The sequence below is a fragment of the Falco peregrinus genome, chromosome 8, assembly GCF_023634155.1.
Source record: "Falco peregrinus isolate bFalPer1 chromosome 8, bFalPer1.pri, whole genome shotgun sequence".
Taxonomy (NCBI): Eukaryota; Metazoa; Chordata; class Aves; order Falconiformes; family Falconidae; genus Falco; species Falco peregrinus.
The window spans coordinates 32,748,777-32,766,302 of record NC_073728.1 but is presented as its reverse complement, the minus strand read 5'-3'; the positions used below and the strand labels follow the sequence as shown (position 1 = coordinate 32,766,302).

Here is a 17,526-nt window from a genome sequence, read left to right as displayed (position 1 = left end):
CGGCTCAGCTGCTGCTTACACTGCTGTAAACTCAAATCAATGCTGAAGTTGCAATGACAGCATCCCCTTTTGCACTAGGGCAACACACTGGGATTTTGCACTTTGTCCCAAATACTCACAGTTTTTTTTTTCCCAAACTAATCCCAGATTAAAAGCACTGACAGATTTTTAAATTTTAATAAGACTTATGTATCAGTTTATTTAGATTTCATTTGTTCACATGACAACTGGTTATATAAATGTGCATAACCTGCAGCAGAAATGCTCTTCATGAAGTAAATGTTCAACTTTACTCCCACCAGCGTGGATCCTGGGAGGGACCCTGGTGCATACCATTACCATTGCTGTCAGTTGACATGAATGGAGCTGCCAGAGTTCCCTTATAGACTCCAGCACACAGTCATGCTTTCCAAGCCGGAGTGCAATTATATTTCATCCCAGTTGGTTTTCCTTCTTTTTACCAACCCTTTCAGTATTTAAGATCTATCTCTTTCAGTGGGAAATGCTGAACATTGCCTATATACTTTGCTCTGGGGACTCAGGGATTTTTCTTCTTCTGTTGGCTCTGAGATGATTTCTGAATTTCTTTCTTTCACCCTATGCAGACTCACTTTTCTCTCGTAGAAGTCCCTCATCCTCATGCATATTTTACTGCTGCCTCATGGATATATATATATATATAAAGCAAAGTTCACTACACTGCTGTTCAAGTCTCTCCGCTTGCTCTTTTCCTTGCACCCTGCCTTGACAAAATCAACAGGATCTTGAGCAGAATCCTGGGACAAGACAGTTCATGGCAGTCACTACCAATGCATCTCCTGCTTCCACTTAGCAACAGAAGGTGCTTTATTTAGTATATCCCTCATGTACAGGAGAACTGTAAATAGGTCACAGAAAATTGGCTTCCCAGCTTGTTTCTGGGAAGTTTCTTATGATCAAATAGAAAATTCACTGCGGTTTCTTACCTCCAATTGATACCTATTTTTTGACAGGTCCTATAAATACAGCAGAAAATACAATCTTATTGAAAGAAACCAGGATGATTTAGCCTTGTGGGACTAATGCTCACCTAAGGTACTGTACAAAAGGAATCTTTCTTTTTTTTTTTGCAGTGGCAGTAGGCATCAGAAGAATGAAAGCATCACTTCATCTGACATGCCTGGGGGTTGGAGAGTTGAGAAGACACCTCCTTGGAACTGGACTGTCCACTATACAAGAAAGTTAATCTCTCATTCTCCATTTTTAATTGGCATTTAAGCCTGAAAAATATTATAGATTATCTGATATTCCTGGCAACCAGAATCAATGTTGCAGATCACAAAACTCAAAACACATAACTTCAATCGCTGATTCTCTGTCATCCAAGATAACTGGGATGGTGGCGAGGACAGAAGTACAATGTAAATCCAGGACAGTACAGTGCCTCCTGCCACGTGCGCCAACAAAAGGAGGTACAAGCTGTGCTAATCTAACTGAGCATGACATTAGAGAATGCCTGAATTTCTTCTCCACAATGCAGTTTGTTCTTCCTGTGAACCTCTCCCTGGGTGTATTCCCAGTTCCCCTCTCAGGCTGTGCAGCACAATGCGGCATGCTGCTTTCCTTGGCCCCTGCCAGCCCTCCCCACCTCCTGCTCCCCTGCACCCTTACCTCCCCTGGGGCTCTCCAGGGCACTGCTGTGGACGTGAGGGAGAGACACGCTCCTGACCTGCCCTGAGCTGCCTGGGCACAAACCAGCTCTGCTCAGGAAGCTTGGTAGCTAAGCTGGTACAAGTGTGAGCCCAAACCATACCCCACGGATTTTTGTTGTAATTCCCCTTCAGTCAAGGGCTAGTGACACCTCACTTTTGCCTCAGACATCCTCCTTCTCCTTCATTAAATCCAGCCATAAAGGACTTGACAACAAACCAGTGAATCTAGGAAACAGGTGCATCTCAAAGAAAAAGACCTTGCGCTGCAGGTCAGAGAATCCTTTCTGTGGTCAATAGGTCTGAGTGATAGTGCTTGTCCATTTAGTGATCATCTTTTTGCAGCACAAACTGTGCCTCCTCCCTGTCTGTGCAGCTGGGAACTCTCTGTACCAAGGCACTGAATAGTAGCATCATTCTCTTTTCTTCTTACCTTTATGTCTAAGTGAGCCACTCTGCAGTTGTGAAGATACTGTAAGGCTTCCATTGTGTCTCTTATATAGAAAGCGACTTTTTCCTCCATAAGTTCATCATGGTTCATTAGATAATCTAAGAGACGACCATCATCCATCCTACAAAGAAATCAACCCCTGCACATGAAAGATCACACAATATCTCTAGGAACAGTTAATATTTGAAAACAAAATTGCAGTGGAAGCTTCATGACCTAAAAATGGAGGAAACTAAAATGCAAGATCTGGTGACTATTCAATGATATCTCAAGATACTGCAGGCCATGGAAGTGGTAGAATGATTAATCCTTAATTGTTATCTCCAGTCCTTGAAAAATTCAGCAACGGTCTCAAAGTAAACTCCTTTGCTTAAAGATGGATTCAATAGACAGAGGCAATTTCTTTGAAAACAGATCCTCTTAATTATTTGGATTCATCAATTTACTTATAGAGCTGGTTACATAATGCAGAAAAATCACTGACATTTTTGGCTGGTAATACATTCTATGGGAAAACTAAACCAATGAAAGTTTTCCACCTAGTTTTATTTATCTGTATAAATAAACAATCAAATGCCCCAAATATACTTTGTTGGATATACTGTAACAAAGAAGCATTTTGGATTTGGGTTGCTATTTTTCCTTGTGGGCGGCAGCATGGTTGCCAAACAGCGCTTTTCACCAGGAAGTGTTAGAACAGCGTAGGCTTCAATCTAGCTGAAACACATTTACTCAAATATAAAAAGTAGATAAAACTGCCCAAGTAAATCTGATGCTATTGAACGGGACAAACTGCTGATACAATTACCCAAGCTTCACCGGAGTAGAAAGCAGTTTTATTTGTCCTCTGAATCTTACTTACTGTAAAGAAGAGGCAGTGGAAGCTCTGGAGAAAATGGCTATTTCATTTGACATCACAATCTATAAAAAACAGATGACAAATTCTTTGCCCTGCTAAAGCCAGGGTGAATTTTATCCTTGGCTTTAATAGGGCTGTGATTCCTACCCAGACACTTGAATTCAAGCTCCACGTACTTACAGTTCCAAAACTAAGATGTAAGAAGTAGGAGACTCGTAGGTATCGTGGATAGTGATGTACTGAGGATGCTGTAAGTGCTGTAACAAAGCTGCTTCGTGTGCTGCCTGCTCTTTCTTTTTCATTTTTTTACTAATGAATTTCACAGCAACGTCTTTCCGGGTGGCTTTGTGAACGCATTTCTTTACTATGGAGAAGCGACCCCTGAAATAAAAAAAAACACTCACAGAATAACGAAGGTGCCTCATGAATAAATCACACCTAGTTGTCAGTGGGATAACAGACTGATTTTCAAAGTGTTATTTGATTCAGCACATTAATATTTCACAAGGAATCAGATTTAACAAGTTGTTCATAACCTTTTTTGAACAAAGAGCCTCCATCTCTTACCCTGGGCGTAGAGATTCTTTGGGGATTAGCAAACACTGAGTGCAAACGGTGTCACTTTGCTTTGTGCAGCCATACTGATGTCCTCTAACAATCTCTCCTGGGTTCAAGTTGCCACCACTTTGACAGGTTTTCTCTCTTTTTTTTAGCAGACTCCCTTCTCCAGTTGCTTTAATAAGAAGCCCAAACTTTCTCAGACAACTAAAAGCAAAGCCTTGTTAAATAATCACTAACCTATCATTTTGTCTCACTGTTTCAGGCACACAGTAAGAAATTAACTAAAAAGCTGGCAGGAAAGCATTTAGGAAACTCATGCAGACTGGTGCCTAGTACTGGTCCTGAAAGTGAAACTACTCAGTGAAACCATGGGCTGAACTTGGCCTCTCAATACATCATGCTTCTTTCTACAGAACCAGAAAGCCTCCTGTTCTTTCAGCCCCAGACTTACTCACCTCTGATCTCTGAGCTGAAGAACTAATTGCATTAACCTGAATTGTTTCTGTGTTCCTTATCTGTCCTCTGCGCAGAGCTATACAGCCCCTATTTAGGCTCCTGTTTAACTGACCCTCCCAATCAGCAAAGCCCTTTGGCATGTGATTTAAGTCAGTCACATGCCTAAGTTCTTCGGCAAACTCAGGCTTTGGGGCTAAGTTTATCCAGAACCAGCAAATTGTCATGACTTCAAAAGCTCACATCAAATCCGAGATGACAGAGGAGATACCAGTGACAGCTACCAGTGGCTGTCAGAGATTTGGCTGCCCAATTTGTTCACAAGTTTGCCAAACTGCAATTCTCAAATCCCAACTGATCTTGAAAAACAGAATTTAGTCAGTATTTTAACCGGTCTGTATTTTAATCAGTAATTAATGGGCAATGCTCTTTGAAAGGAGTAGCAGTCTTCAGGCTAACTACAAAAAGCAACCTAAATTTCCTCCAAGGAAAAAGCTTCAAGCCATTGTTTCAGTGTTTTATTGCAGTGATAAGCAGGGTTAATATTACCTCCCAATCTCATGCAGCTCTGCATAAGCGAGGTCAAAGTTTTCCTTCCATGCAATAGTGGCACCATCAGCAGCAGAGTCTTTGAGAGAACAAAGCACATTAAGAAAGCATAAAGTTAAAGACAGTTTCCTGTGGACTATAAATGGCCTATTTTAGAATTATGTGAGACTGTGTTACTTAAAACAGCAAGTATTACCACTAGGAGTCCAGTTTCATACTGCTTAGGCACAGCTCCAATGTGTTGGACTGCTAAAAGCCAGAGCTCCCCAGAGGATGGTTATGGATAAGGTGGATTTAAATCTGTCCTTGTATTTTTGGGCTGAGAAGGGCCACACGGACAGTCTAAGGCCACGTCTGTGTGTAACTGGGAGGCAGAGCCATGCTGTGTGAGCTCTCATTTCATCCAGCACAGGCTATCCAAGCCAGTCACAGACCTAGTGACGCACCAGAGCTGCTAAAACATGGGGAAATGTGGGCTCTGGTCACAACACCATGAGTGAGCTGTACCCCAAATTCCTGCAGCACTGCACACTGGGGGCTCACCTTCGTTGCAGCCTTCCTATGCTGGCTGCATTTCTCAGGGGGATATGTTTTGCAAGCTGACTTGCAGACCCAGCTGGGTAGCCCAGCAGAAGGCCCTGGTGCTGCTGGTATTGCTGGAAAGGCAGAGGGGACACCAACCAGGACACAGACCCCAGAGATAAAGGGAAGTGGTCTTGGGATAGAAAGCAGGGACCTGCTGGAGAACTGCAACAGCTTCTGTGACAGAGGGAGGCTGTGAGCCCTGCTGGAGGAGCAGACCTGAAAAGCCTTTCTAGCGGCAGGAGCTGGCTCTGAGCATCTCAAAGGCTGTTTCTTGTATTCCTTCCAGGTTCAGGATAAATGTTTTTATCAAGACCCATCAAAGCACACCATACAGACTGCACAGATGGATGGACACATTTGTGCATCAAGCCCTCCTCAGTGTCTCCACTCACCATACTCTGGGAGCCTCACAAATTCAGAAGGGTCGCTGGGCAAGCTGATCCCCCAGGGATTGCTGGCACTCACTCGAAACTGATACTGGCAGCCTGGGGCCAGGTCCTCAATGACAAGATATGTGTCCAAAGTTGAGGCTACTGACTGCTGCCAGACCTGTGAGCCTGTGTTTTACAGTCAGAGAGAAGGAGAGTTGAAGGAAACAGAATCAATATGTCAACTTAGAGCAGAAGCTTTCTCTGCCCAACTCATGCAGTACTCTGGGAGGTTAAAATCCATGGGGTTTTTAAAAGACAGTGTTATGGCAGACTGATGTATTTCTGTTAAACCAGAACTGGACCACAGGAAGCTATTTTGTGTTGCAGCCCCCTTCCAGCCTGGCTAAATGAGGGAAGAAGGAAATGCCCCTCACTTGACTGATAACAATAGAAAAAACACAGCCCAGGGTTGATCGCTCCAGCAGTCTAGCTGTGGCTGTGTGCTACAAGTGATGTCGGAGGGCAGCGTGATAAGGCAGGAATGGAGGACTGATTTGATGACAGCTCTGCTATGAGAAAAACAGTAGCAGAAATACAGAAAAAAAAAAAAAGAAAAAAAAAAAAGGACAAGGCAGTCCCAGATGAAGCTAAGACAGAGCGTCAGTGCAATCCAAGTGCTTTTGCAGACAAAGTCTTTTTTTGGGAGACATGGTGACTACAGTGAATCCTGGAGCTGCAAGAGGAGAACCAGCTTTCTGAGGCTTAGTATGGATTTTTTTGCAGATGAGCAGGACTGCAGCAAAGAAATGTCTGTCGTGTTCCTTCTCCTAACAACCCCACCTAACCATTGCCTAACCTGTGGCATCCAAAGAAGCAATACTTTATTCATCTGCACTGGGTCACAGGAAAGAAAAGGACCCCTGTGACACTAAGCCCTGTCACAGCCTATGATTTCTTTCAAGAATATGTAAAATTTTATCTTATTTTAGTAATTTCAGGGCTTCTTACATTATTTGCCATGACCCGTATATGTTGTGTGTGTTGTGGGCAAATTCTGATTGCCAGGTCTCACAAGGTCAAGGCTGGTTTTACAGGGAAGAGTCAGTGATTCCTTTGGAGTGGGAGGAATACTGAACACTGACAGCACTGCTGCTTTTTTGCTGTTTGTTCTAGTGGCTGTTGTTAATAAAGAGCTTTTAGTCTTTCACAAAAATGCCAGTCACACTGATGGCACAGTGAGGGTCAAGGCAGAGAAGAGAAGTTATTAATATGATGGAGTGATTAAGTTTGCACATTTACTAACATGAGGTAGGATTTTTTGAAGGATGAAGGGGAAAAAAACAGAGATCACATACCTAAGGCAAAGTTTACTGTCCAGGGACCCTCACACCTTGCAAAAAGGGATGTGAATAATTTCAAATTTGTGCCCTTTTCAAGAGCACATGCCTGCGCATATTGGGAAAACAGTGCATTTAATATCTATTTGATTATTCAGGGGGAAAGGATGGTTGGATTTAAGAATAAATGGTTTCTGAGCTGAGCTTGAAAAGTATGCAGGGATCTGCAACTCTACCCATTTCAAAAAAATAACGAGGCTACTTTGATTTTGCAATTCCCAGGAAACATCCACCAGAAAGGATGGATACCGCAGTGGTGAAACACAAATGATGAAAGGATTCCTTAGTGGTGGATATGTTTTAGCTTGGCACACTTAACTTGCTGTAAGTGACTGGAGGGAACAGAAAGGTCTGTAATATATGAGAAGTTGGACTGGAGGACAGAAGGGCTTCTTTTGGCCTTAGACTTTGGGTTCTCTGAGCAGCACCTAGTGGCACCCCAGTGGTGGCATGGATGCTTTTGGGACTTGTTGTGCGATAAAGGAGGCTTACTTTGTTCTTATTCTCCCAGCCAGTGAGCACAGTTCAAAGCATTTACCTTCTTCCCTGTACTCCACAGTGTAGCCTGAGATGGTGCAATTGCCTGTACTGGATGGGGGTAGCCAGCGTAGGATCACAGAAGTGCAGCTTCTCTCCTGAGCAATGGGGCGATTTGGGGCAGCTGGGACACCTTGGGAAGAGAAAACAAGCACCAAGTCCAGCATCACATCAACAAGTGCTAGGGCTTTATTCTGCAGATCAGGTGTACCAGGTACATCAGGTCACTATGGGGCAGCTGCCCCTTGCAGAAGGAGAACTCTGGTTTGCACTGGGCTACCAGCACAACCAGAGGAAAGGCAATGTCACTGTCCCATTCACCCACCACCGTGAGTCTGATACTTCCATACTAGCAGCTAGGAGAGAACTGTGCTGCTCGTAAGCCCTGCTGCCTCTGCATGGTCTCACAGTACTGCAGCACAGGGGGGGATTTCTTCTTGCCCACAGCTGGTGGTCAACTGCACTGCGGTGCCCCGGAGAGCTCCCTGCGAGACTGGCTGGGAGAATCACCCCTCAGGTGTAGAGAGTCCATCTGAGCTCAGCTGCTGTGAAGGCAGGGACTCTTTACCTGCTACCTTCTGCTGCTAATTTTTGCTCCAGCTCAAGACCTGATGCAAAGCCCACGGAAGTGAGGAAAACAAATATTACTATGGGCTTCACCAAGCAGCGAGTGAGGAGGTGGGGAGACAGTTACTGTTGAAGTGTCCAAAAGCGATACAAGCAAGGCATTCAGAGCGCTTTGTGTTCTTGGTATGTTTGGCAGCAGATTGACAAACGACCAGTAGTTCTGTGCTTTGCTCAGGGCTCCTTCAGCACAGGAGTAGTTAGTGTAGCCACTAACTTGGATAAATTGGGGGAATTATATCTCTAGGGCAGTTTGTGACACCGAACAAATCAACTTCTAAATGCTTGTGACACTCTTGCGTCTGTAAGCCACTCATTAGACATTAATTTCTGTGCCATCCCCTTCAACGCAGCAGGCACCCCTCATCTCTCATGCTAACAGATCCCTTCCCAGAGCTAGAGGTCACGAGCATCAACTCATCATTTCATATTCATTACAATTAGATGGGTCACTAATTGCAGCACTGAGAATTCAGGCTCAGAGATACGTCTCCAAGTTGAAACCCCGCAGAGCAGTTCATCCAGGCCAAACCTTACTCTCGCCTCCCCTGTCCCCGACAGGGAAGGGATGCTGAGAATCAGTGTTGTGGGATCCCAGGTCCCCCGGCTCCAGGCAGACTCTGAAGCTCAGAGCTCCCTGTGGGCAGCCCGGGGGTCATCCCCAGAGGCTCAGCAGCCCGAGGGAGCTCAGCTTCCCCCAGCCGACCTTACCAAGCCCCTGGGAAGCAGTGCTGCGAACAGGATGCAGGAGCTGAACCAGTGCCAACACATTTTCATTTCCCAGATGTGATGCTTATGATCAGACGACTTAATCAAGCGCAAAGAGTCTGCAATGCCTTCAGCCATCAGTGGGAGTCTTGGCTGAGGAACGGTTGTATGATTTTAACGTCTCAATTTACCTGGCACAGCTCCGCGTCCGGCTGACTTTGCACTGGCTATTCCTGTGTGCTCCCAGCCCCCACCAAGGGACCCCGTGCAGGAAAAATCCTGGGTGTTAAGGTCAGATGTGCTACCTTGAACTTTGATGGTTGCAGAGGTTGATGCGGTTCCGTGTTCGTTGGTTGCCACACAGGTGTAAATGCCACTGTCCTGAGGCATCAGGTTGCAGATCTTCAAGGTCAGCTCCCCAGAGTCACTGTGGGTGCAGGAAACCCCCGTTATAAAGCGCTGCTTCACTTGCTAATGCTTCTTATACCAGTTCCTGCCCTGCCTCGTTACAAACACAAATCCTGTTAACTCATTTAAAGGAATATCCCTCCAGCAATCTGGTACCCAAATACAACCCCCACCCCATATATCAGGATTAAGCTGTTAATGAAACCTTCAAGCCGAATGGTCCAGATTGCCTGCTAGGCAAATCTACTTGTCTGCTGTGGCCTCAGAGGAGATGGGGAAGCATCTCTAGCGACTCAAGCAGCAAACAAAGTCCAGAAGCTGAACATTTGTTGTGCCTGTCCAGAACTGGATGCTTAGCCTCCACATATCTGGAAAGATTTCCCCAAGCACATCTTTCCTATCTGAGGAGATGCTGAGCTGCCGTGCCTCTGCAGTTAAGTCCAACAGACACCAGACAAATTGCGCTTCCCACGGATGCAGAAGGTGGTCACACAGTGCAGGGTGCCTGACATTTCTGGGGAGCTTCAGACTCCTGGAACACACGCTGTTGATCTAATGTGGCTGCCAGGCCCCCAGGGGGACGGCTAGACATCTCACAACAGCTAGGGATAAAGAACGCCAGTGCTGAGTTCATGAGAGACACTCAATCTTTGGGCCAATCTGAGAAAACAAACAGCTCTACGGAGTCTGGTGAATTTATAGCAGGTCTGTACATAGTCACTTCAGTTTGCATACTGCAGTCTTCAATATGCAATTTAAGGGAGTTGGCCTGAATTAAAGGATTTTGCTTGTGTAACTGCTTTAGCCGTACTGGAGACCCAGCTTAGAGCCAGCAATAAATTCCCTTGATGGCTAAAGTAAACTAATTCTTGAATGTGTAAGCTATCGGAAACTGCTGAAGGATGTGGTGCTGGTGTAACTGCCTGGACACTGTGGCCTTTGCTGGTCTGACTGTGCTGGTTTGAAACAGGACAGAAATATCCCCTTCCCCCATAATCTGGCCACTCATGCCAGCAAGATTTGTAAGACAGCCACTGGTCTGCTGGGCCTCTCCTTGGCAAGCAGTGTCTCCACTGTAAAATATATAAGAGTAACAAGACAATACAAGTGCTGATAGTGCACAGGGAGCCAATGCACAGGCGAAAGACTCTGATGGAAAACAGAATCTTGTATGGCAATATCCCCTCATCCCAACTCCAGCCAGACCCCAAAGATAAGGCACTAGCAATCTACTGAGTAATGGCTAAAAAGACAATTTTGGGTGCTCTGGGGCAGCTGCACAAGCTAATGATCTCTGAAGGAAGCTCTTGATCATATGTAATTTTTTTTATAGAACATACAAAATCCGTTCTCTCTTAGTGTTCATTTGTAACTTCCAGTGACTTTGTACTCCCTGGATTCCCTGAGCCAGAAGTGCTGAAAAGTTTACATGAAAGATTGTCTCCCAGAGATTTCCACAGCAGTTTGCCCCAAATCCCTTATATAAGCTGCAGATGAGCATCCAGGCTGTTCCCTGACCTGAATTCAACTCCAGATCTTTTTGGATCTTCCCAGTGCTTGTCGTAAAGATGGCTTTCCTCCCTGCTAGCCAGGCCAGGAACATCTTGACAAGCACCTTTTTGTCCAAGCACAGCCAGATGTAGCCTTCCCAGGAGCACATGTAGGCTCTTTTAGGAAAAGATGAGGAAGGGCTCAGGAAAACTACAGGAGTTACCACCTCTGCTCATGAGAAAACACCCAATGACATGGGTGTTGCAAGCTGGTGAGGGCTTGCTCTGCCCAACTCCTGTTCCTACCAAAGGTCAGCATGGCATCAGTTCAAGCAGAGAAGCCCCAGCAACACGAAGGCAGTATTAGCCAAACTAGTAAGCTGGAAACATTCCGGCTTCTGGCTTGCAGCTGGCTCAGGAGGTCAACAGGAGCAAGCTCATGTCTGCCAGCAACAGACTTTGTGGACGTATCCTATGTCAACTTGGGAAATGATAGAGATACCCAAACCCCAAAGTCTGACCCTTTCTAGCTGACATGTGGTGCAGCAATGGGCCAGTACATCATGCCAGACAAGATTAACTCCATTTCTAATGAGTATTGTAGCCTGACTGGTGCCATATTTGAGGGCAACGTGACCATCCCGACCAGCTATGCTGGGATTCACAGGCAGGACCTTACCAGGATGACACTGTGTAAGTGGCTGTGCTGCTGTCATTGTCAAGAATGTTCTGATCTGGTCCTTTCCAGGTTATAGTTGGTTTGGGCCGTCCACAGACTTTGCACTGCAGCATCACTGTGTCGCCGAGCAGGCAGGTAATGTCCACTAATGGCACAAGAAACTCTGGAGCCACTGAAAAAAAACATGGGGTTACACGCATGACACCTTCTTTTAATCTACAGGTGAGGATGTTCCCCATGCAAGCCTAGAGAATACATTACAGGACCAACTATGGGATCTGGGCACCAAACAGCTGGGGGGTCCTGGGATTATGTTACCAAAACTCCCCCCTCACTAAAAGCCAGCTGCCCACAGGGCAGAGAAGGAGGTGGCGGGGACTGTCCATCCCCCAGCCCTGTGCTCTGGCAGGAGGGTGAGACTTTATGAAGGTGGATTTGGGGGGCTCAGCCTTGCCCATGGCCCCGGGCTGTCTAAGCCAAGCAGCCAGCAGGAAGGCCGCTTTCCCTGGGGACTGGGCAGTGGGGAGCTGCTTTGCTGTAAACGCTGGTGGGTGCAGAGCGTGCTGTTGCACCAGAGTAAATCACAGCTGCTGACATGCCCCTCCGTGCCAGTCAGTGCACAGCTGTCCTTAACTCACCTTCTTGAATGAAATTGGGGTTGATTATCTGTAAAATACAAAGAAACAAAAGCATTTATTTTTTTTGGACAGTGACAAAGAGACGTCTGGTTTCACAAGGTACGATGGTGAACCTCATCAGAACCGCAGAAGCACGGACCAAGGGCTACAAGCAACTTCTAACAACCAGCAGGTGCAGCAAGCTCTGGTGACAATAGAACAAGCCCCTGCACAGCTGGGGAAGCAAATGAAAGCTATGGCATCTGGAACTCTGATAAAGCATCCCTGGTAACAGGCACGACACTAAGAGTGAGGAGGGTGGACATGCTTTCTCTTTGCTTGGGTGGTAACGCTCAAGACATTAACTCTTCTTCCCAGAGATGGTTTGTGCCCAGCTCCAGACCCTGTGGAGCTCATGCAGCACCTGTGGTCACCACACACCTGCGGCATCTCACCAGCACTCTGTCCACTAACCAGCTTTGGGAAGATGTCTTGTAACTTCTGCTCAGCTTCAGGGAAAAAAGATAAAGCACTAAAACACAAATATGGCCTTATTTTTGCCTACTGGCAAGTATCAGTCCTGCAAGAACTCTCAGTCGATCACAATGAGTAAAATTTTACTCACTGCGTTGGACTGCTGGAAACTTTCCAACTTGAAACTAGGTTTGGATAACTGAGAGTTATTTTATCTAACTAGTTAATTGATCAAGCTAGCAGAGACTTGAAAAGCTACTGTGTGTCTGTGACCTATATATGCCAATTTGCTCATGTAACCCCAGAAGCAAAGTTGGGAAAAGCAAAGACTAAGTTCTTACATGAAGAATCGATCCTCACTACATAGTAGTGTCGCTGCAGCCGCTGCCGGCGCTGGAGCCTCATTAACTATTTTAATAATCTCATAAGGCCTTGTTATCCAAATTCAAACTGATAATTTGCTATCAAGCACATAGACATCAGTGTGGTTTATCTCGCCTTAAATATCTTTGTTACTATCTATTTCAGAGCTATTTTGGAAGACAGCAATGAAGCAGTGACCTAATTCATGGTCTGCCAAAGCTGATGGGAGTTTTTGCAGACGGTCAGAAACCAGGCCACAAAGCAGAAGCAATAACCATTAAAATTAATGTAGATACCTCTTCAAGATTTATATTTACACTTTGACTTTATAAATAGTTTTCCAAGATGAATGGCTCAGGGTGCCATTCAAGGAAGCACTTGAGCATATTCAGATTTATTCTGGTTCCACAGTCCTTCACAGCCCCAGGCAAACCTCTGGTGCCAGCACTGACACCACAGGGTCTGCTTTCCCCTATCACCACCAGAAGGACCAAACGAACCAGGCATAACATGGACTCGCCACTCACAGTAGTTCATTTTTTCCCCATAGAAACATACCTTACATCAACAAAATTCCGTGCCATATGAGACTGAGAGTTATCCTTTGTCCTAGCAATAGGCAGAATTTGATCCTTTGGGACACATCCACAGAGAACACAACATTCATGGTACCAGCTGAAACAACTGGTCAGTACTAGTGCTTTATACTCTGCATTCCAGAAACAAGCAGGGGCTGCTGCTTGTGGGCAAAGCAGGTTTCAGTCCCTAGCATGCAGCCAGTCAGTCCAAAAGGCCAACCTGGTGGCCAAAAGTGTGATGGTTTGGACTCTCGCATGCTCTCCAGAGCACTGAGATTTCAAACATCTCATTCCCAGCTCCTGGAAGGAGCCAGCCTCTGCCTACATCCTGGAGAGGACTCTCTGAGCACTTCTACTCTAATTAGGGCTTCTTATTTTTCAAAGCTACGTTTGGGGCATCTCTGCCACTGGGGAGGGTGCAAGAGAGCATGCCACCTCTGCAATGGGATGGCATGGCTTGGCTCAGTGGGCAGGACCCTGACTGGGTGATAGAGTGACCCAGGCTCTTTCGATCCTGTGTCAGGTTTTCCTCCTGGCTGCACCTCCTGGCCCGGGCTTCACTTGCGATGCACAAAGCCCCATCTGAAAGGTGCAGCTAGGCACTGACACAAGGACACGGACCTCTGGCCAGCCACCCCAGGAGCCTCCAAGAGGCTGAAGGGACTCAGAGGCAGTGACTGCTGCTCCACAGGGTCCAGCACCCACATACAGTCCCCTGGATCCCACAGGCAGGAAGAAATGGGGGCACAAGAGGGCACTGGATAAAGAACATCTCTCCCACCTGTGCAGATGGAAAAGGAGAGGTGGATCTTTGTGATTACATTGCATCGCTCACACAACACATCAAAGGAAGAAAAAGCTTCTCTGTGGGTAACCACTGCTTGCCACTTTTCACTCAGTGAGCCCATCTACTTATCAGCTGAGTAACCCCAGGCATCAGCTCATTTGCACATACATCTTCATTTCGGTAGTTTTTGGCTTAACTGGAATACACATCTACCCTCCTAAGCTCTCCCCATTCTTCACTGCAGCATGCACTAGATTCCTTTATTATTCGCCAATTTCCATCCCTGTAGGATTAGAGATCAGGAGAAAGAAACACTCCTAACAGTCTATATTAATTTTACAACTCCAAAGGATCCATTAGAACAGGCAGCTACAATGATGAATGTAATGGATATATCTATAAATAATGCTACATTTCTAATGACTTCCAAGGCACAATCATTTATAATAATTGTCTTACCAATTTTTTTCCCCCTTGCCTCACCATGAGAATATCAGAAAGAAAATTACCACTGCTAGATAATATTGAAAGAGTCTATGGGTAAAATTGACATTTCCTTTGCTTCACCTGTTAATTAATAATATGTTACCCAACAACACCCCCCAAAGCCATGTTGCAGCTTTTGCCTGCTTTAAGTTTAGACAAAAATAAAAGCCTGTTTGCATACGAGAATGTTTAAGTACTACCAAAGTGATTTAATACATCACTTAATTAGGGAACGGGATTTGGTCTGCATTGAAGGAGGAGGTCAAATGGTGGGGTGAGAAGGGCAGAAACAGGAAAGCAAAGATTCATAGCCAGGTCTGCAGCCAAATCCAGCTCCGCTGGCTCCCAGGTTCGCTCCCAGGCCCTGGGGCTTTGCTACCTTTCTCTGCATGCTGGCCAGGTTCCCAGGCTAAGGATGGATGGCAGGAGATGACAGACTCCACGGAGTTCTTCTAGGATTTGGAGGGGACTTCTTCATTTGCCAAATAGGTTTTTAATACCTGTGGGTGGAGAGGACGTCTGCAGAGCCTGGCCGCAGAGCCCTCGGAGGACAGGAGCTCATGTACCGCTTGTCCACACAGCCTCTTGCTGGTGCCACGGCTGTTTTCCCTTATGGAAAAATTTGTCAAGCACTTTCCAGAGCATCTTGAAAATGATGGTGTGTGCAAAAAGCTGGAAACACTGTTAAAATCCATGCAAGTAGCTCCTCCCAATTCTCTTTTTCTCAGAGATTTTACAAAGAGTCAAAAATCAGGCTGCATTGCTCTAAGAGCAGAAATTCCTGCCAGCAAGGGGCCTGGGACAGGCTGCTGGCAAGCAGAGTGAGGTGCCGTACACTGGAAGGGGATTGCAGGCAGGGGATGCAGCTCCCTGGCAGCCACCAAGGCTCGGGGGCCAGGATGCTGCACCTGTGGCACATGATGCTGCCAGAGATGCTCACATGGGCAACACAATGGGCTCCAAATCCAAGGGACTTCTCCCTCTGAGAAAATGATGTGAAAGACCACTCTCTCCAGCATGTTTTCCCCCCTTTTTAAGCCCCTGCTCACCGTAGGGTGCTCCCATACAAGCCAAAGGGCAGTGGTGGTGGTTGCGGGGCTGATGCAGCAGCCCTGACTTCTGTGCATCACTCCCTCTGGGAATGCTCTGCACTGCTTTGAGATTACCAGGTGGGAAAAAACCCTGCTGGTTATGTGGCTTTTGTGGAGTTTTACTTGTCTTCTGAAAAGCGACACAAGGCTGAGCCGTGAGACCCTGCGCAGTCTGTAGCCGTTTGCAGGAGGACCTCCCAGCCCTCAGCTGAGCACCCCGGCCACAGCAGCCAGGAGTGGGAGAAGGTGGCCTGGGGTCTCACGCTGAGAAGGGCTCCCTGAAGAAATCCCAGCAAACACCACCTGCACCACTGTGGCTGCCAGGCTGGCCTGCCAGCAAAGAAACTCACAGGGATGGAACTATCCAGTGCAAAACCTTCTCACACCATCTTCCATCAGTCCACAGCAGGTAGACACACACCCTAAGGGATGAAACCCGGCTGGCAATGCAGTCGCTCCTCAGGTAAGAAGCACAGCTGGCTCTATTTTCCTAGGAACATAAATTTAGTTGAAGTGAGATAGATTTACTTTTTCCAATAGATGAAATACCTCTAGCCTGGTCCAGGGTAGGTGAACACTCACAACGCTCCCTCTGCGGCCAGGAGAGCTTCTGTTCCCTGTACGGTGATGGGTGAAAGAGGAAACCTCAGAGGGTGAGAAAGGCAGAGACCACAAAACGGCCTCTGCTCAAGTGATGTGGGGACTAACACAAAGCCAGGGAGCTGGAGGGAAGGGGGAGGGGGAGGAGATAAAGATATGGGAGGACGGGTCAGGGTTATTCAATAAAAACCCCAGAAATAGACCTTGCTTCTCCATCCTCCAGCCAGCGCTGCTTCGGGTCTCAAACCAAGAAAGGCATGCAAGGCGCGTACTTGAATGCCTTTGGGGACCTGCAGGGATCTAAGTGACTTAGATCTAAATGACTTCAGCGTAACTCGGTGTAACAGGCTTTAGAAAAGCAGCATAGCTGCTGCATCCAGCAACTCAGCATTCTGCAGTACTGGGCCACTTTTTCCCCTGGTTTGCTAGGCTCACATTATAAAGATAGAAATACATCTGCAGCAGTAGCGGCACAGTCCACTTGCAAAGTGACTCCAACCGCCCTAATTCTTAGCAAGAGCTTATCTTTCATCTGTCCACACGTGCTGTGTCTGGTGGGGAACGAGAAATCATTCCGCAGTGCCAAGGGCCAGCCCTGAAATGCTCTGCAAGCGCAGCTCGGCTGCCTTGGCCAGGGTTTGCTTCTCCGTTGCAGAGACGTCCTCGCCGTGCCTAACCCACCCCCCTGCAGGAGGCCTGAGCCCAGCCCAGACACACGCAACACCCAGCAGGTCCCAGTGGATGCCCAGAATTTTCCAATGCCACATTTCAGTCCTATTTTAAGGGAGTGCAGCAAGAACAGGAGTCAATTTTTTCCCCCTAAAGCATAAGGTTAGGCTGCAAACCAAGCCCTCTGTAGTAAAACCCATGCTTTGTCTAAACAGTAGAGGGCATGTTCACTCCAAGACAAGCGGCTCAGCATTTTGTAAACACCTCATGGCACTTCTTGTTCACTGAGTTAAAATCAAATATTGACGCATTTGCACGTGCTGGTAGCAGAGTCAGAAGCACGTTCCTTGCTCCCTCACACGAAAAGAAAGAGAAGAGAAGAGAAGAGAAGAGAAGAGAAGAGAAGAGAAGAGAAGAGAAGAGAAGAGAAGAGAAGAGAAGAGAAGAGAAGAGAAGAGAAGAGAAGAGAAGAGAAGAGAAGAGAAGAGAAGAGAAGAGAAG

The 17,526-nt window shown here is 46.5% G+C and overlaps 1 protein-coding gene across 8 annotated transcripts in view; it reads right to left on the bottom strand.

The window, feature by feature from the left end:
* Positions 1-17,526, bottom strand: part of KALRN (kalirin RhoGEF kinase) — a 528,424-nt gene that overhangs the window by 5,987 nt on the left and 504,911 nt on the right. For 7 of the 8 annotated variants that reach the window (XM_055811375.1, XM_055811371.1, XM_055811370.1 and 4 more), the window contains 8 exons: positions 11,999-12,026; positions 11,361-11,532; positions 9,089-9,210; positions 7,453-7,584; positions 5,539-5,703; positions 4,562-4,640; positions 3,179-3,379; positions 2,122-2,260 (listed from right to left, as the gene is read on the bottom strand). In XM_055811375.1, coding sequence (XP_055667350.1) covers positions 2,122-2,260; positions 3,179-3,379; positions 4,562-4,640; positions 5,539-5,703; positions 7,453-7,584; positions 9,089-9,210; positions 11,361-11,532; positions 11,999-12,026 — 1,038 coding nt within the window. Of the gene's footprint in view, positions 1-2,121; positions 2,261-3,178; positions 3,380-4,561; positions 4,641-5,538; positions 5,704-7,452; positions 7,585-9,088; positions 9,211-11,360; positions 11,533-11,998; positions 12,027-17,526 lie in introns of those variants that run through there. The other variant, XR_008748289.1, reaches the window with a different exon arrangement.